Below are 20,182 nucleotides of genomic sequence, written 5' to 3' on the forward strand. Positions count from 1 at the left end.
AGCTAGCAACTTTGATAGCTTGATGTAATCAAAGTGCCAAAATTAAAAAACTAGACAGCAATATCTTTTTACAGAAATCATAATCAAGTAACTCAAGATAATCCAAAGACCTGGTTGTGATCAGTTTCATGTAGGAACTATTTTCTTTCCAGCGTATTACAGCCCAAATGGAAATCTGCCTCTACATGTGGGTGTGAACATTAATTGCGTTCCCTTTGGCTGAGCTGTTAACATTAGCTATCTGAGTGAGCTACGTTAGCTAGCCTCTGCACACTACCTTCTGCGCAGTGATACTGCTGGTGTAGACGGAAAATGGATCCTGCAAGCATCTGCTTGCAATAAGGTCTGTGAATTATATTAAGTACCCAGGTCATATTTCCAAAAAGCAACATTGCTTTCAAGATTTTTAAATGGGTGCTTTGAGCACCACAAATTGACTGCTATTTGGTTCTATTGTATTCAAGAGCAGGCAGACAGCTCTACATCTGATACCTCCAAAACTCTGCAACTTACACCATAACAATCTAGATGGCTAAATAGCACTACAGGTGAGAGGGAAAATATGTCTTTTGAATTTTGGGATAAACTGTCACAACACTCCACATGGAAAGGAGCCCACATTTGACACCTGTTAAAAGTGTTTTTATTGCCTTTTCTGATATGATTTGAGTCTCTTTCTGAGTCTCCTCCGTATATTGTCATAAAAGAGATTCAGCAATGTTTTTATCAGCCCCTGTATGCAGGCTGCACACATTTTGCTTCAGCTGATGAAATGTCCACAGGATAGCCATCATGACCTGTTGAAATTGTCACTGAGCTACATGCACGTGTGCTGCAGTTTAATATATTTTTAACTTTTATTTTTAACAGATGTGGTATATAAGAAGGAGGGCAGAACAGTTCTGTACATCCCAGTGGAGTGCCTAAACTACAGCTCTGAGGAGGCCTGCAGGGATAAGATGCTAGTACAGAGAATGGAGAGTAAGTCTCTATGTCTGTGTGTTTATGTGTATGTGGGTGTGTGTCTGTGGACACTGTGAATTTGTCTCAGAGAGCAGGACCCTCCTGTGTACTGCTATGTCTGGTGTTACCACTGTGTTTGTGTGGTGACGAAGAGAGCAGGGAGAGGATTGCTAATGGGAAAACAGATAGGGAGTTAACTAAAACATCAACAACACTTGCAGCAACTTTAATGAGGCCTTGGGCTCAGAGCCTTTCCCCTCTATCAGTCCGGCTTCTTCACTGATTTTTTTATTCTTCACCTACATATATTTCATAATTTCTCCTTTTTTTCTCATCATATCCACGCTTCTTTTCCAAAATGTTCCCAGTCATACTCAGTATTTTCACATCATTCCAACCTTCGCTCTTTTTTGTCTTTTTTATCTTCCACTCACTTGTTCGTTCCGTTTTTAGCTGTAATGATCGAATGGACAGATCAGATGAAGGAGCTGCTGAATGACCAAAATACGATGGCGATGAATGACACCGGTGGCCCAATGCAGGAGATGGCCCTCTGGCAGAGTCGCTCTGCCAAGATGTTGGAATTCAGCCAGCAACTGCAAAAGCCAGAGGTCAGGCATGTCCAGGACATCCTCCAGCACACCAAGTCTCTCTATTTAGAGCGCTTCTGTAAACTGGCCAAGGAAATACAGGTAGAAGAAGTCTGCACCATAATTATAAAATCTGCTATGATGCAATTGATGTATTATGCAGTTAACGTTATTATCGACCATCCTTTGCGTGTGTGTGTGGTTATGTGACCAGGATTTCTCTCAAGAGGCCCAGTTAAACGTGAAGTTCCTGTCTATATTGAAGGAGCCATGTGAAGAGCTTGCCCAGCTCAAGCCAAGCCAAATTACTTCTGAAAAGCTGAAACACATTATCCATCTCATTCGCGTCATCTGGATCAACTCCAAGTACTTCAACACCAGCGAGAGAATGACCGGTCTCTTCTGCAAGGTATCTGCATTTTCCTACATTACACTACATACTGTGCACACAGAGACACATGCTGCAATCCACCATTCATATGGCTAATTGCTGTTTTGTAGACAGTTAATAGATCTTGCATTACAGAAGTTGTATTTCATGAGCAATCATGTATGTCACAGCAGTGGGGTAACAGAATTTTGCAGATATGTAAACCACAGAAAGAAAGTCAAACAGACAGCCAGTCCTGGACTTTTTTAGATAGTTGCATTTTATGTAAAAGTGACTAATTCTACCTCATTATTGAGCATTTAATAAATGTGAAAATATATCTGTTAGTTGGTCTCCAAATACGTATTGTTTGTTTTCCTCTGTGTTGCAGATGACTAATGAAATCATCTGCCTGTGCTTACAAAGCATCTCTCTGGATAAGATGTTTAAGGGCTATGTGACATCCACCAAGGGCAACCTGAATGACTGTATCAAGTGCTGCGAGACCTGGAAGGAATCTTACCTGCGGGTCTCAAAGAGTCACCAAATGTAAGAGAAATGTCACCTGTGTTAAGACTCTACCCATAGTGATCTGGGTACATCTGGAGACTACTGGGGTAGTCTTAATTCTAAAATGACCAAAAGGCAATGTGTTTGATTTTAAGAAATTGAAGTCACTACTGTATATGGGTATAGTGTGAAGTTTAACTGACATTTAGTTGTGTCGCAAATCATAATTTTGGTTTAAATGCAGAAGTAAATAGTGCCTTAAAGAGTAGTGGTCAAACAGAAAGGCATTGTTTTTAAAGAGTTTAGTCAGGAGATGACCTCAGTTCTCCTGGCGATTGTTCCGGATACAAGATGCATAAAACTGAATGTTGTTTCACCAGGCTTTAGCAATGATTAAGAAAAACTATTCCTTCAGATCGGAGATGGTCTGTGTGATTGGGGTTTAGCATGAATTGATCACTGTTTGTTTTTGAACACTTGGCACTTGACCGATTGCCGTAGACCCATGCTACTGAGGTTCTCAACTAACTCTGCATTTGTGTTTCTGACACTCTGTCCTGCTCTGATTATACATCAGGTGTTCTCCAATAGAGTGGGTCCTGGACCATAGGAGTTTTTTTGAGGTGGTTGATGCTTTCATTCAGAGGTTCACAGAGCTGCTTGAGGTAAATGTTCCCCTCGCTAACCTGCTAATGCATCAGTCATTTCAACTTCATGTCATGCTGCCAAGCAGGACAGCTTTTACAGTCTTGTGGTGGAAATTTCTGTCAATAAAAGAGTAAAGTCAGATCTGTCTTTTCAGCAAGTTTAATCCAACCATCTGCAGATGGACTCACCACACAGTCAAATTCATGAGCTGAGTGAATGAGCCCCGAGTAAAGGAGTGTTCACAATTTATACACAGACATCAACAAGGTCAGGGGAAGAGACAAGCACTCTCAGTGCCAGCAGTGATTAAGCTACACACATACGTACATACAACTATCCCAACCAGACAGGCTTCTCATCGACACAAGACATAAAGTTAAAACTTCATGACACATGACCTGGGACTCTGTGTGAAGCATAAGATTATCAGACATAAAACATGAGACAAGAAGGCGACTTTCTATCTGAGTTTTGGCTGGTTCGTGACTCTATTACAATCATATAGGGCAGAGGTTAGGTGTTCATGCATTTGCATAAGAAATCATATTCAACAAAATAGTTCAAAATTCATCAACCCATAATGAAAAGGAATTTTTCCATCACAGTCTATCCAAGATTTCAGGCAGCTGAAGATACCTAATGTGTCACACCAAATTTTGGAGATGTGTGTTTGATGTGATGCTCAAGACAGAAAGAATTCTTCCATTTGGTTGAATGGTGCAGCCATAAAAGCAGCAGTTTGTTTGAAATACTCTTTTGTGTATGATTTGTGACAGGTATGTGACTGCATGCATCAGTTTGCCCGTTGGGAGGATGGTCAGCAGCGCTGCTCACCCATCTTCGGCACCATTCAGGGACCAGCATTCAGCCGCTACCTCCTGGAGATAGAGGGCAATTTCCACCAGGGCCTACAGACCCTGTGCTCTGTTGGCAAGGGCATCCTTGATGTGGAGAACACCACATGGCGCAATGAATTCAACACGTATGTCTATTGCTCTTTTACACATTCAAACTAAAACTAAATAGAACAGTATGAAAGTATTGGTTTTAAGAATGGTTTTAAGCCCGAACCGAAAACCACAAAATCAAAGAAACAATGTCCTCACTAAAGCATCTAGCAATACCTGAAAATGTTTTAGCTTTTCTGATATTATCTGTGTGCTTGCTTACTGCCTTATTACATACACAAGATTTCAAGCTACTGTTTGGCATTAGTGAATCTCTTTCTCAGGTTGCTGTTTCTCTGAGGGGGCAGGCAGAATGTCTGTGTGCAAATTATCAACTTAAATTTCAGTAATGATCAACCAACTGAGCACCCTTCATCCCCTTTAAAGGAAGTAATTGGTGAAACATATTATATGTGCACATATTTTCTGCACATATAAATTGCACTGCAGCATTATCCAGCATGTTGGTTTGGAGCCAGGAAATTAAACCAAACTGGCACAGACACAAGTGTTTAAGTGTAGTTTAATGTTTTGGGTTAGGGTTAGGGTTAGGGTTTTTTTTGTTTTTTTTACTGTATTTATCAGCTGATATTCACAGACATGTGTTTTCATGTGTGGGTATGTTCTTTTGTGTGTGTGTGTGTGTGTGTGTGTGTGTGTGTGTGTGTGTGTGTGTGTGTGTGTGTGTGTGTGTGTGTGTGTGTACAGGTTTCGGGCATCGGTAAAGGATCTGGAAGTGATGATGCAAAACCTGATCAATTCAGTGTTTAAGGCCGAAGGGAACCTAGTGCACCGAGGTGTTCACATTGTGAACATTTTTAGGCCTATGATGACTCGAGAGGTGTCCCCTTACACACGCACACACACACACACACACACACACACACACACACACACACTAAACCACACACCTTTAAATACTCTGTTTGCTTTTTAGTGGTGTCCTGATTTTTATTCTAATTAGAAAACCAATTGGAATGAGCTTTCAATTTCAATCATCAATTCTCCCACTATTTTTTTCTCTCCACCCTCACCTACTTTGCATGTCCCAGCTCGCACCTGTAAAAAAGCCCTAAAGACGTTAAAAATGACACAGCTAGCTCTCCAGTAGCGTACAGCTTCACTTCCAGACACTTATCCTGTGTGCTTGAAGTCGATCAGATGACTGAGATTACTCTGAGATTGTCCAAGATATTGGGTTTATTTTTGTCAATTTTTAAATACCAATTTCTGTTGCACTCTGGACTCTTTATTTATGGTTATTTAAAGCCTCTGTAAGTGATATATTCTTTATTAAGATAAGTGTTAAATAGCTTTATATTCCAACAGTTATCACTGTTATAAAGTGTAATCTAGTAATCTATACCCCCCTTCCTGTTTCTGCAGTAAAAGAGAAAAGAGATTTTCTGGTATCCCTTTCCACTTTATCCAATAAGGACAGAGAACTCCATAAAGAGGCGGTCCTGTCTGCTCAGCACTTTTAGTAAATATAAAGGCAATGGCGAAACTAGGAAAGCCTCCAATTCCAGCAATTCTAGTGACCACTTATACCACCAAACAGGCCAAGTGATAAAAAGTGCTTAAAGCAAAGAAACTGGCAAAGAGACCTGCCCTGAAAAAAAGAAAAATTGTGCATGTGTGGTGACGATGAGACGAGGGAGGGGACGGCTAACTACAAAAAGGAGTGAGTTAGCAAAAACGAAATCAGCAGCTTTAAACTTGCCTTTCACTAAGTTGTAAAAAGCCACCAGGATGAAGTCAAGCAGTTGTTGTATAGTACCCCAATCTTTTTTAAGACACACTTGAAATGTAAATGACAGACATCATGACAAATCCAGATGAGATAGTCTCACAATACTGTCAATGGTGAGAAATAATCAAAAAAATCAACACTAATCTGGAATTTAGAGAATTGTCACACCCCTATCTTTTTACATCATTTTACTAACTATGCATTTCTCAGTTAATCACACTCTCTGACTTTCTATTTATTAAACCTTTAAAGTTCATGAACTGTATATATGGGTTCCTCATTGAATGCATGAAGCCTCTGTGTCAGTCAGTTTTCTGCCTCGTCAGTTCATAGATAGTTTATCTTACTTCCCATTTAGATTTGGTGTACTGCAAAGTTTATCCTCGTTGTGTTGTATTTAGAGCTTTTTTTTAGAGACCCTGGATTTGTTAAAGCTTCATTCTCAATTTCTCATTCTTAATTTGCTGCTTATTTTCCTCAAGTCTTCCTTTCTTCTCATACTCCCACACAATTAATTTACTCATTCTCATCCATCCAACCCTCTTCATCCCAGGCCATTAAGTGCACCATTGATGATAACGCGGAACTCATTTACGATAGCTTCAAGAGGGAGCTCCGACTGATCAACAGAGATATGAACCAGACGACATGGCATATTCCTGACTTCATGCCTCAGATGGCAGGCAAAGCACACATGTTGAGGGGCCTGATAGCTCCCTTTGAGAGGCCCATGCAGGTAAGTTCATTAGACTACTGAGTAATCTTTGGCTTTTTGTCTTGGTGCATACCACATACTTCACACCATCACCAAAGTAGTGTAGAAAGGAGAGGATGACATGAAGAACTCTGCACATACTGGTAATGCTTTGATTGTAGTTTAACCATATATTGATGGCAAACGGATAGTATACGTGATCTTAAGTGGACCCTCATTCTGGACCTCCTTCCTTGACTTATTCTTCCTTTGTCTCCTTTTTTGCCCTCCAGGTGCTTCAGAATGCCTTCTTCATGCCTGAAACAGTAAGCCGCAAGGAGGTTGAGACTATCTATGGCCAGACAAAGCAGGCTTTGGATGACATGGAGAAGGAGACCTTCAGAGAGTGGAGCCAGAGCCTGGATGTTCAGTACTTCAAAAGGCTGGAACAGCCAATCATGGTGCGCTGCACCGATGGATCCGGCATGTTGAGCATCAACTTTAACAAGTGGGTCACACAATTACGCAAGAGACTCAAGGCATTCACATTAAAGTATAGATTCACCTAGTGTCTTACACTTTATACTGTCGCCTGTGAACTTACAACACACAAAATTCACACCCATACTTTGTGTGTTAAGTTTGCATTCATGCCCACACAAGAGACATACTGTATTTAAACTTTAACCATCAGTTGGAAACATAGATATAATACTTACTGTATATTCATGTACAACTAAACATATACACACAAAGACAAAAATATATGTGTACAAATTCATGCCAAAAAAAAAAAAGATAATTTTTCCTTTTTTGCTTTTTTGCTTTTACAGATACCTGTTGAACCTGTTCTCTGAGATCGAGTACTGGGATCATCTTGGATCGAAGTATGAGATACCCCAGGATGCACGAGACATTTACCAGTACAGTGGGGACCTCAGGCTGCTGGAGGAGAGAACACGGCTGGTGGTCACAACCTATAACAGGTCAAACACACACTCATAGAAAAGAAGAACAAAATGCATATTTTTTTTGTTTATAGTTTTTGTTGTTTACTGTTAAATCACACAGGCAGTTTTTAAACAAATATGTGTTTGACTCTTTTCCTAGTGCAATTAGATGAGTTTGCCTTTTTTGTGTGTTACATTTTACATCACAAACATGAAAATGTAGCGAGAGATCAGACTACATTCAGAATATAATAAACTAAAAGTCTTAATAATATTCTGAATTGCCTCTGTGACTTTTCAAAGGGTTTGAAAAACACACAAACACTCACACTGACAAACTCACATATACACATTCTCAATAGCTTTGATACTGTTGCCTGCTCTTGTAAAACTCACCAATTATACACAAATATTTGCTAAAATGCATTCTTATCTGCCTTTGTTTGTGTCTGTATGTATCAGGATCATTGATATGCTGTCTCCGATTGATATGGCTCTGTTTCGGGAGCGTATTCGTTTCATCGATGAAAAGATTCAGCCGGGCCTGACCAGGTTCCTGTGGTCGAGTAAAGCTTCTGACATCTTTATTCGAGACTGTCTCCCACATGTTGACAAGGTTGAAACAGAGTTCCCTGCTTACTGATATTGACATATGTACAGTTTTATTTTTACTATATTGAAGTTTTTTCTTTGTTTTGTTTTCCAACTGACTTTTGATATTCAGTCTGCAGCGATGGCCTATAGGTTAGGTGAATGCAGAGTTGTTTAAAACAACTGACTGACTGCTCTTATCAGATTTGGAACCAATTTTTGGCCCTATAAGAAATTGGTTTGTTGTCACTAAGGAGGTCCTTTCATCTTGCCTCCTGTTCATTACGCTCCAGGTCCAGAGGATAGCTGATGAATACAAAGCATCGACAGCATCCATCTCCAGCCTCTGTCACAAGATCAGTGAAACATTACTGGTCAGACTGGATGGAAAGACTGTTTACAGGTAACAACAGACATATGATTTCTTCCTCATTACATAGGACGCCTGATACAGTAAATACATAAAATAATGCCAAGTGCCTCTTTGAAATCTACTTTCTTTCTGTTCAGATGTAGCGTAAATGAGTAGAAAACCAACAGAAGTCAACAGCAAGCATCACTTATTGTCATTGTAAAAGGCGATAAATACTGGCTGTACTGTATCTTAATTGCACCTTAACTGGTTTCCTTTGTTGGTTGCATCTTGGACATTTCTCCTGCTGTAATTCTTAGGAACCTGGAGTTTGATGATTACCAAAAGGCTCACCAGCAGAGCCAACTCAAAATACTGCGCTCAGCACACCAGGATATTTCTGACATCATGACCCACATTCACAAAACCTTCGCTAACGACGGACCTGAGGTCTGTGCTGCTTTTCATTCATTCAGTGGCAGCATTCCATCAGAAATGTGCCTTCATTTACAGAAAGTTGTGATTTTTTATTTTAGACTTACTTTGTGATAGAGCTGCACAATTCAATGATAAATCACAGCTTGGCTTAGTGCAATATCCAAATTACAAGGGGTTACAATCTTTTGATGAAAGTAAAATGTGTCAAGAAATGTCAAACATGTTATGATTGAACTTTTTTCTGGTGAAAATTAAGATTATGACACAAAAATGATTATTCCTATTAATATTTCATCTTATCATGTTAACCATTTCGTGCAGCCCTACTTTGTGTTATATACTGTAAGTATGCAAGGATGAGCCAGAAGCTTAGAAGATAGAGAAGCAAGACTTTTCAGGTGCAACTGTTAAGTGCATAATAATTCAGTTCTTTCCTGGAGATGAAGTTAAAAGTAGTCCAAAAATTGCTGGTTACAATAGAAAGGTTTTGACCCACATAAGTTGTTTAACCAGTGGTCAAAAAATGGAAAAGATTGAAAATGTCTGGATTCAAACTTTACTAACTACTGCTTGCACAAGCAAGACAGCAAAGATTGTATGACTCTTTCTTTTCTTATTGAAAGCCAGATTTACTAAGCCCTATGATCTTAAATAAATAGGCACAGCCAAAATTTGCATCGTCTTTTCATGTGTACTTTTTTACTATGGTGTTAAAGGTCCAGGAGCACTGGGTGACCTTCACAGAACAGGTAGACCATTTGGTGGAGAAAGCTCTAAGGATCAACATCAAGAACTCCATGATGAAACTCTCCATGGCAATTAATGGAGACAGCAAAACCACCCAATCACCCAATCCCTTGTTCAAAGTCCTGGTAACACTGCACCGGGCTACTCCTCAAGCCACACCAAAGGTACCAGCAACCCTCTCAGTAACATGATCGGGATTTGTTTATACAATGTTCAAATATGTCTGCATATGTTGGGTTTTGTCCACATACACTGACTTAGTCTTACTTATTCTTACTCAGATACATCCTGTCATTGTGCTGCTAGTTTAAGTTCTACTCCCCGCCTTGTGTCAAGCTGAGTGTCGGTATGTTTGTGTGAATATGTGTATGTGTCACTGTTTTGACAGGTTGAGTTCTCCCCCACTCTTGCAAAGCTTGCTGAGATTGTGAACATTTTGCCTCAGCTCATCAACACCGTCTCAGAATTTAAACGACTGGCTGAACTTCTCCCTGGCAAACAGCCACAGGGGAATCCCATACACATCAGTATAGGTTAGAAAAATGTTTTTTGTGAATGTGTCTTTTATTTTATTGAGCATGCTTTTTTTTGGTAATCTTGTTTTCCATTTTTTGAGAGAGACTGCTAGTGTTCACATCTGAACTGTTGATACTGGGTGCTGAGCAAATGTGGACCTCATTTGTATATGAAATTCTTGTAAATTACGATGTTGGATACAATGCAGACAATGTTGATAAGCAGTTGTAGATGTGACCATGTCTGTCTGTCTGAGCTTCTACTCTTTGTCCCTGTTATCACCTTGGTCCTTTTTGATCCTTCAGAGCAAGATGAGGAGATACGGAAGATTCAGGCTGCTCTTTCCACAGGGATGACAGCCAATGTCAGCCACCTGCAGGCCTCACTAAAGAACTGGGACAAATACAGAGATATCTGGGAGATCAACAAGGACTCCTTTATACAACGTTACCAGAGACTAAACCCACCAGTCACGACTTTTGATGCAGATATACACAGGCACTGTAGCACAATAAACTTATTTCTAAACATCCACATCCATTGTTCAAGTATAATTTAGCTGTATTCTGTCTGTAGACGATTTCTAAAATCTATTGTTTACCAAGATGAAGCATGCAGAAGTATTCATCTCTCTCCTCTGTTCTTGTGTTCTGTCCATTCTCTGATTTACCCTCCAGGTACACAGAAAAGGTCAACAGTGTTCAACTTGAAGAGACGCTACTGAACATTGGCTTTGTCATGCTGGACTGTTCAAAACTCAAGTCCTCCTTGGTGCAGCACTGCAGTGACTGGCAGACCAAGTTAACTCAGCTGCTCAGCCACATAGCCAGCACCCGTCTAAAAGAACTTCATGCCTCAATGGAAGACAATGGCGATAGGTGGGGAATCAAGTGAAATGACTTTATTTTGGGCTGAATTTGTACATGTTTATTACAGACAGAGGGACTCAAAACAAAGTTTATGGTAGGCACATTAATCTCATAAAGCATTGGAAACCTCAAAGGAACTTTATTTTAAAGGTGAAGTTTTACAGCTGAAGGTTTATTACCTCCACCATGAAGCTCTTGTTTTCATCTGGGTCCATGTCTTAAGGTTTGTAGATGGTTTGAAAGTCAGACCCAAAAGTGGACATCAAGACAGGGAAAAGGTTGAAAGGAATTTAGGCAGTGGGCAATGGAGGGAAGCTAAGGCTAGTAGTTCAGCAGGCCGAGTCGCTGGGGCTCATAATGATGCAGGCTGAGGCTTAGTTGGAGGCACAGAAGAATCCACAGTAGGATTAAGGCAGGTGGCATAGGTGCAAGAGGCTCGGTGGCAGGGTGGCTGTGGCGCTGGAGTATGAAGTTCGCATGGGCTCTGGTGAAGATGGGGAAAGAAAAAAATTAGTCTGATCGTAGCACAAGAATTCGAATGAGCAAAGAGTCACAAATAGAAGCACTAGCAGGGTAGCCATATACCACAGGTGTTGATGATCAGATGTCTGCTGCAGGTGTGTGAGAGGCAGGAGCTGTAGCCATCCAGGGGGGCCACACTCAGCCTCTGCAAACTAGCTCTGAGAACACCTAAGACACCAAACAAGGAATGGAGTACAGAAAACACAAAATCCAAATCATGACACCGTGTCTATTTTTATGAAATAGTGACAACATGGTGAATTCAGGTATGAGGAAGAAATGATCCTATCTCTTGGTCATTAGGGTAAGAAGAGATGGGAAGAGACAGGGAGAAGCTTTTTAACTTGAGATACGCATTCTGACAAAGCTTGTGTGACATGTTGTTTTGTTTATATGTGTGTGTTTAGGCTGAAACCACACCCCCAGACACTGGCGGAGCTTGGTGAGAGCCTGAAACTCTTAGAGACTCTCCAGGGTGATTTGCCTAGGACAAAAGCTCTGATTCCTCTCATCCATGATCAGTTTGCTGTCCTGGACAAATATGACATTGATGTGGAACAGGATGTAAGTACCTCACTCATGCATAAACACATACGAATATACAGCCAAGCGGAAACTTGGACAGGACTGCTTATATTCAATCTGTACTGTGACTGTGGTATATTCACAGTTTATAACAAACATTAATAACAAGGATTCTGTATTGTTAATTATTATCATTGAGTGTTTAGTTTTTGAAATTGTTATTTCTAAAAATAAAATACCTGTCATATCTTCTTGTAGTCCTGGGTGCTGTGTGTCTGCACATGAATGCATAAACTATGTTCCAAACGTGCTACTTGATTCACCCATAGGTGCAAAAAATGCGTGAGATGCTGAATGAGAGGTGGGTGTGGTTCCAACAGCTGTTGTTTGACAGTGACATCATGCTGCAGAAACAGAAGGTGAAGTTTAAGGACAGCTTCATCCTTTCGGCTAAGGAGCTCAAGAAGAAGAGCCACATCGCTTTTACAGACTTCAGTAAAACAGGTCACTCATAGCTTCTCTGTAACACTCATTAACACCAAGTGTTTAATCACTGTGGTCTGTGCACCGCACACTGATTTCTGACTACATTGCTGCTCCCTTAAGTTATTTCATGCTCCACCGTCATTCCTTACTCCTCTCCACCTCCTGTCCGCCCGTTTTATTTTTTCCCTTCTGTTCTGTTTGGATGCTACTGTCTTTCTTCTATCACATTGAATGGTCATTTTATTTTCCTTTACTGAGCATTACTGAGCATTCAGAGATGTTGTTGCATTTTAAGCTGGTGACCATGTGTGTCTTTGTTCTTCCTGCTGTCTGCCAGTTGCACCAGCAATTGTCATTACAGCTGCTGTTTATGGAAAAATAATGTACCATAATGTTTCTTTTTAAGAGTGAGAATAGACCCACTGTGTAGCTGAGCATTCAAGGATACAAAACTGTGACATTGTAAACTTCCTGTAATTGTTGCTCCCCTAATACCAAACTGAGTGTGTTGGGTGAGATGACCTGTGTTTTGGTTTTGTTAGTATGGTCTTTTTCCTATATATATTACAAAAGCATGGTTTGGGTGATTGCTTTTTCACTTATGTGTGTATTTCCTTGCATTTCTGTATGTGCATATCCAGGTCCATTTTCCAGTCATCTGAGCACTTCCTATGCCTTAGAAGAAATCGCAGGCCATCGCATGCAACTGGAGGCTCTAAAACAGGAAGAGTGTACCATCCTTCAGGGGCTGGAATTCTTCAAAATAGAATGGACACCATCCAAAACCATCCAGATGCTGGAGAAGGTCTTACACAAAACTATGTTCATAGTCCTAACATACTGTTGCAATGTCCTAATCATATGCAGACTCAGCATAACCTAGAGAAGGTTACTGAGGGAACTGTGTTTGTGAGGAACTGGCTCAACGTCTGTAGCTTATAGAAGCAGGTTATAAGCTTTTGTGGGAATTTTTCACAATATATTGATAGTGAAAATAAATGTGATATAAAAAAAAATAAACATTGATACTGTGTTATAATACATCTGCACTTAAATCAGCTTGTCATGCCTTAAACAGAGTAATGTTATCAGTATAATTGTACTTTTTGTATACTTTTGTGCAGATTTGGCTATGAACACTCCCTCTAACCCCCTAGACTTTTGAGTGTAATTAATTTGCCAGAAAATGAATTTGACGTAAAAACGTATTTGATGCATATCATTTTTTTTTTTTATGTTATTGGTGATAACATCATTATGATGAATCCTTAAGGCCATGATAATCCTGAAGTGAGAATCTGGTATCATAACAACATTAATTTCATTCTACGTAATGATTTAAGTGGTAGGAAATTAACAGGACACAAGATGCAGAGTCCATCTCAAGTTTACCTAAAATTTGAGATATTTTAAAGATATATTTTTTCTTGCAGATGCTAGAGTAATGCAAGGTGCATTTATTAAAACTGTTTGTGCCTGTATGTTTTGCACAGGACATAGACCACCTGCAGCAGGTCTGGGAGATTACACAGAACTGGAATGCCAACTGGGATGTCTGGAAGGGTGGTCAGTTTGCCACATTACAGACAGAGGGCATGGAGAGGGCAGTGCAGGACATGTTCAAAAAAATCGTTGAACTCCACAGAGATCTAAAGGTCAGTTCTGCCACACAGAATCAGATTTTGCAAATTTTGGCATCCTGCCACAAACTTTATTATTTTACCAGTGTAAGCTTTGTGATTTTTATTTAAATATATTGTAGAAAGATTGCAAAACAATCAGTTCGGTCCATATTGTATATTCAGAAGCTGTAACTCAGTGATGGTCTTTGTAGAAAGAACACAAAGTCACAGCCCCCCCCCGAATTTGGATCCCTCAGTTGCTCTCCCATTTACATGACACAAATAGCAAGGATCTTATATTTCTTGATTGCAGGATAAGAACTGGGAAATAGTAGATTTCTCCAAGAACAAGATTGATCAGTTCAAGCAGATCATCCCTCTCATCGCTGATCTGAGGAACCCAGCCATAAGAGACAGGTACTGACTAAAAATAAAGTATCTACATGTTTTTGCCTTGTCAGTATATCTTGCAACTACTGTCTTGTAATAGGCACAATGTACAAGACATGGCAGAGACGTGAATACCTGTCAAATGGTTAAAAAAAGTGGTTAATGTTTTAATGTCCTGACGGAAAAGAGAACAGTTTTAATGGGATACATGATATGCACACTTTTTTTGGTAATACAGGTTTGACTTAAAGGATGAACATAAAGCATGTTCAAACACACACAGCAGACTAAGCTTATTACTATGGTTAGTCCAGTCAGTTCTTCTGGGAGCCTGTTCTGCTGCTTTTTTTCCAAGGTCCATCCATCCATCCATCTATCCATCTTCTACCATCTTCAGGACATGCTGGAGGTCCTGGCTCGAGGGAGCCAACAAGACAACATCATCTGTGAAAAGCAGAGATGAAATCTGGTGGCTCCCGAACCAGACCCCCTAGGCCTCTGACATCCTACTCCTGAAGCACCCACAGAATGCCACAAGGGACATGGTCGAATGCCTTCTCCAAGTCCAAAAAGAATATGTGGACTGGTTGGGCAAACTCCCACGAACCCTCAAGCACCCTGCGGAGGGTATAGAGCTGGTCCAGTGTTCTATGGCCAGGACAAAAAAAATGCATTGTTCCTCCTGAATCCGAGGTTCAACTATCGGCCGAATTCTCCTCTCCAGTAGCCTGGAGTAGACTTTCCCAGGGAGGCTGAGGAGTGTGATCCCCCGATAGTTGGAACTCATTCTCCGGTCCCCCTTTTTGAATAGAGGGACCACCATCCCGGTCTGCCAGTCCAGGGTCACTGTCCCCGAGTGTCAGGCTATGCTGCAGAGACGTATCAGCCAAGACAGCCCCACAACATCCAGAGATTTGAGGTACTCAGGGCAGATCTCATCCACCCTCTTCCCTGCCACTCTGAGCTTCCAAACTACCTCAGTGACTTCAGCTTGAGTGATGGATGAATCAACCTCTGAGTCCCCAGCCTCTGCTTCCTCTATGGAAGGCGTGTCAGTGGGATTGAGGAGATCCTCAAAGTATTCCTTCCACCGTCGATGTCCCCAGTTGAGGTCAACAGCTCTCCACCTCCACTGTAAACAATGTTGGTGGAGGACTGCCTCCCCTTCCTGAGGTGCTGGATGGTTTGCCAGAATTTACTTGAGGCTGACTGGCAGTCTTCCTCCATGGCCTCCCGGAACTTTTCCCAGACCCGAGTTTTTGCTTCCGCGACCGCCCGTGCTGCTACGCGCTTGGCCTGCCGGTACCCGTCAGTTGCTTCAGGAGTCCCCCAAGCCAGCCAGGCTTGATAGGACTCCTTCAGCTTGACAGCATCACTTACTTCCAGTGTCCACCAGGGATTGCCGCCACAACAGGCAACGGAGACCTTATGGCCACAGTGGAGAGCATGGTCCATTCTGACTCAATGTCCCCAGCCTCCCTCGGAATCTGGTCAGAGCTCTCCTGAAGGTGGGAGTTGAAGACCTCGCCGACAGAAGGTTCCACCAGACATTCCCAGCAAACCCTCAGAATATGTTTGGGTCTGCCAAGTCTGTCTAGCTTCCTCCCCTGCCAGCGGATCCAACTCACCACCAGGTGATGATCACTTGACAGCTCAGCCCCTCTCTTCACCCGAGTGTCCAAGACATTTGGTTGCAGGTCAGGTGACACGACTACAAAGTTGATCATTGTCCTCCGGCCTAGGGTGTCCTGGTACCATGTGCACATGGTTGTCAGGACCCACCCCCATGATTGCCACCCAAATCACACAGCACCGGCCCCTTCTGAACCCTCCAGCAGGTGGTGAGCCTACTGGAGGGCGGGCCCATGACGCTCGTTCAGGCTGCGCCCAGCTGGGTTCCGTGGGCAAAGACCTGGCCACCAGGTGCTTGCCCCAACCCCAGGCCTGGCTCCAGGGTGGGGCCCCGCTGATGCCATTCCGGGTGATGTGAACTTCCTTGTTGTAATCTTCTTCATCAGGGGCTTTGGAACCGCTCTTAGTCTGACCCGTCACCTAGATGTGTCATTAGCTCACAATGTCATTAGCTCAATTAATAATAATAATAATAATAATAATAATAATAATAATAATAATAATGCATTTTATTTAAAGGCACCTTTCAAAGCACTCGAGGACACTGCACATAACAGTACAGCAAAAACAGGAGACAATTTGTCAAATGTGCAAAGTGCAAATGTCCGTCCCTGTTGCCACATTCAATAAGAAAGACATTTATGCCCTTGAGTGCACAGTAAGAAGGTCAGGTTTGAATTCAAATCTGTACAAACAACATATGAGGTTAAATTAAATTATATTAAATTAATCAGAAGCGTGCTAAGGCATGAGCCATCTCCCGTTTCTCATCTATTTTGAGAGCTTTTTGATATCTTTTACTTAAGTCTAACCCTTTTTCAAACTCTGATCTCTGATCTGAAGACTGATCAATGACTGAGTGACAGATGGACACATCTGCCTTAATTTCAAAACACATTGAACTCACCTGAGAAAGGATGAAAATGAGTTAATTAATTTATTTTTTGATTAATTCCACCTTTCTTTCAGGCACTGGATGCAGATCTATGAAGAGCTGTCTTGCTATTTTGACCCAACCAGCAGTGAATTCACCCTGGAGAAGATCATATTTCTGGGCCTCGACAAATATGCTGGGAAGATCTGTGAGATCTCGGGAGCAGCCAGCAATGAACTCTCCATTGAAAAGGTTGAGTTTCTTCTTCTTGTCTAGACTGATGCTCAGTTTGCATTTTTGTAGTTTCCATTCATTTTAACCACGGTCTCGCCCAAGAAGTTGGCATATTTGTTCATGTTCAGTTCATACTGTGTAGGGTGAAAAAAAATGCTCTCATTTTGTAAATTTATAAAGCGCTCTCCATCTCAGGTCTATGCAAGCTGTAGAATTCAAAGCTAAGATTTATAGCTTCAGGCCATTATCTAGTCATGTGAATTTATCATAATTAGCTTGTGGAAAAATAATAGAGTAGAAATGCCACCCACTAATTTTGCCACCTCTGATGTGTATTTCTGTTGACAATACTTTTTGTGTTGGATATTTAAGGGTCTGGAGGGAATGACGACGACATGGGCAGAAACATTCCTGGACATAGTGCCATATGAAGCTAAAGGCCACTACTGGCTTAGGTGAGTAAGCTTTTGGGTTGAGGGTTTGAGAAAGACTTTACCATAAATGGTCTGCCTTTATCATATTCAGTCAGCTAATATTAACCAATAAGAGGGCTACTGACACTTAAATTTTATGCAGTCAATAAATGGAACAATAAATACAGCCTCAAAAACTGGTACTGTACACTGAGTTACACAAAACTGCTGGTTTACTTTATAAACAGATTCTTTCGCTACTTTTTCTGCTCTGAAAACCATTATAAGCGATCATCAGCAGTCAAGTTTCATTCTCCCTCCCTGTCTCTCAGGAGTACAGAAGAAGTTTTCCAGGCCCTGGAGGACAACCAGGTTATTCTGTCCACAATGAAGGCATCTCGGTTTGTCAAAGCCTTTGAGCAGGAGGTAGATTGTTGGGAACGTCAGCTGTCCGAGGTGCGGGAAGTCATCGAGATGATCCTCAGTCTGCAGCATCAGTGGATTTCTTTGAAGGTACAGGAAACACTGTCATATACTTTACTATCTCATAGGATTCATTATTATATGTTGTTTTAATACATGAGTATTCATTGCTTTATGGTTGGCTTCATCATTTTCTGTGAGTCATCATTCACAGTGTACATTTATTATGTGTTGTGGTGTTTTTATGATGGTTATGGTTCTTTTCAGTAAACATGTAGTTTAGTTGTTTCTGATTCTGTCACATTACATGCACAGTATGGCACCCCCTGTTGGCTATATTGTTGCTTTTCAGCGTAACAGTGCAGAGCAGCAACAGTTGTTTTATTTTATTGCATTTTATTCATGTTTCACTGACAGACAGTTCTCATTTCCAACAAAATCATCTCTGCATAGGAGGGATTGCAGCTGCTTTTCCAGTTATCCATTTTTAAAAATTTTGTTTTGTTATTTTTATCAAGTATTTATTATTTTTCAAGTTTTAGAATGGACATGAACAAGCACAGGCATTCATTAGCTCTAAGGGATGCAAGTCAGTATTACATGCACACTGGTTTTAAGATTGCAATGTGTTAAAGAATGTAAACAATGACTGTAGTCACTGTGTAAAAAAGAGAAAAATAGACTTGACACACATTTACTTGTGTAGAGCGCAAGTAAACAGATAAAAGTAGGATCAGAACTGCAGTCTTGTTCTGTAACACTCCATTTTTTCTTTTTTTTTCATTGCTCCAGAACATTTTTCAAGATAAGGATATCTGTGAGCAGCTGCCTCATGAGTGCAAAGAGTTTGAAGATACTAGTTCTAGTTGGAAGGCCACCATGGGCCGACTCCAGAAGGATAACAACGCTTTGCAGGGAACACACCACCCAAGTATGTACATACTGTATACTTGTACATATATACATATATGTATATTGTATATGTATTTAAAGCAGAAAGAGACATGGCATTTCCCTGTTGTACTGCAGTCTTGTCTGAGCCACTGTCCAAAACAAAAAAAAGCAATAAATATTTCAATTTGATCTAGAAGCCCAGATGTCATTGTGATGAAAGGCATCACAATCTCAAGTCCAACTAGTAAGAGGAAACACACACACTTAGACGAAACACTAGTGCTCTCCATCCAGTGAATGTCCGTACGTTCACTCTTGTTTTACTTCAGTTTCTATCCGCTGCCTCTTCACTTTCTTCTCCGCCTTCATCAGCAGGATTCTTTTTTTTTGTTCCATGGTTACTTGGGGATAGTGACCAGGAAAAACAATGCCTCTCCCTCTTTTGTTTGCGTAGATGTCTTTTCCTTGCGCTGTAGTGTGACCTCCATTTTTACAAAAAAATTGCAACCAGGTGGCAGGCCAAATAGCAAAGTGAGACCAAGTTCTGTTGGGAATAAAATTTGTGGATGGTGATGTAATTATTATTATTATTATTTTACAACTATTACACTGTGCAATTGGTGTTTACTGTTTATGTTTTTAGAATGATAATTTAAAGCACAAAGTTTTCTTGCCAGTTTAAAGATTTTTTTTTTTAAATAACCATTCTTGGAGTCACACTTTCGAGACGGCATAGAAACAAAGAATGTACTTTCAAAATTGTATATTCAAATAGTGTGTATTCGGGGCCTCTATATAGAGGTAAGATCGGGCCTAAAAAATCCAGCCCGACCCGACCCAGGCCCGCAGGCATTAAAGCCCGACCCAGCCCGAGCCCGACCAATTAACTTGATTTGCAGGCCCGAGCCCGAAGCAAACCCGAAATTTCAAGATTACGTTCACGAAATGTCCGCAAAGCCGTGCGCAAAGCGTGCTCTTGCTCTGCGCCTCCTGTTTAGTAGTAGTTATATAGCAATTACCTTACAGCGCCGCCTTCTCTGTTTTATCCAAATTATTTATTTACAATAAGTATTCCTTAGTTTAGTGTCCACACATCGTTTTAGTATACATTTTTATAAACATATATTTATTTTAAAAAAAAGTCAGCGAGAGAGAAGCCCGAGCCCGACCCGACCCGAACGTAATGATTGACATTTTAGGCCCGACCCGACCCGAATTTCGGGCCGGGT

At 40.9% G+C, this 20,182-nt stretch overlaps 1 protein-coding gene across 2 annotated transcripts in view; it reads left to right on the top strand.

Moving 5' to 3' along the window:
- dnah2 (dynein, axonemal, heavy chain 2) overlaps window positions 1-20,182 on the top strand; it is a 61,635-nt gene that overhangs the window by 3,149 nt on the left and 38,304 nt on the right. For both annotated transcript variants that reach the window (XM_037098072.1, XM_037098073.1), the window contains exons 5-30: window positions 871-981; window positions 1,417-1,655; window positions 1,768-1,962; window positions 2,315-2,472; window positions 3,011-3,098; window positions 3,858-4,063; window positions 4,737-4,869; window positions 6,335-6,517; window positions 6,769-6,983; window positions 7,309-7,461; window positions 7,888-8,041; window positions 8,310-8,419; window positions 8,689-8,818; window positions 9,523-9,717; window positions 9,942-10,086; window positions 10,375-10,567; window positions 10,747-10,947; window positions 11,868-12,024; window positions 12,315-12,489; window positions 13,113-13,276; window positions 13,965-14,126; window positions 14,407-14,510; window positions 17,085-17,241; window positions 17,596-17,678; window positions 17,969-18,149; window positions 18,852-18,990. In XM_037098072.1, the coding sequence (XP_036953967.1) occupies window positions 871-981; window positions 1,417-1,655; window positions 1,768-1,962; window positions 2,315-2,472; window positions 3,011-3,098; window positions 3,858-4,063; window positions 4,737-4,869; window positions 6,335-6,517; window positions 6,769-6,983; window positions 7,309-7,461; window positions 7,888-8,041; window positions 8,310-8,419; window positions 8,689-8,818; window positions 9,523-9,717; window positions 9,942-10,086; window positions 10,375-10,567; window positions 10,747-10,947; window positions 11,868-12,024; window positions 12,315-12,489; window positions 13,113-13,276; window positions 13,965-14,126; window positions 14,407-14,510; window positions 17,085-17,241; window positions 17,596-17,678; window positions 17,969-18,149; window positions 18,852-18,990 (4,131 nt within the window). The remainder of the gene's footprint in view (window positions 1-870; window positions 982-1,416; window positions 1,656-1,767; window positions 1,963-2,314; window positions 2,473-3,010; window positions 3,099-3,857; window positions 4,064-4,736; window positions 4,870-6,334; window positions 6,518-6,768; window positions 6,984-7,308; window positions 7,462-7,887; window positions 8,042-8,309; window positions 8,420-8,688; window positions 8,819-9,522; window positions 9,718-9,941; window positions 10,087-10,374; window positions 10,568-10,746; window positions 10,948-11,867; window positions 12,025-12,314; window positions 12,490-13,112; window positions 13,277-13,964; window positions 14,127-14,406; window positions 14,511-17,084; window positions 17,242-17,595; window positions 17,679-17,968; window positions 18,150-18,851; window positions 18,991-20,182) is intronic.

Source organism: Acanthopagrus latus, chromosome 5 (genome assembly GCF_904848185.1).
Source record: "Acanthopagrus latus isolate v.2019 chromosome 5, fAcaLat1.1, whole genome shotgun sequence".
Classification (NCBI taxonomy): Eukaryota; Metazoa; Chordata; class Actinopteri; order Spariformes; family Sparidae; genus Acanthopagrus; species Acanthopagrus latus.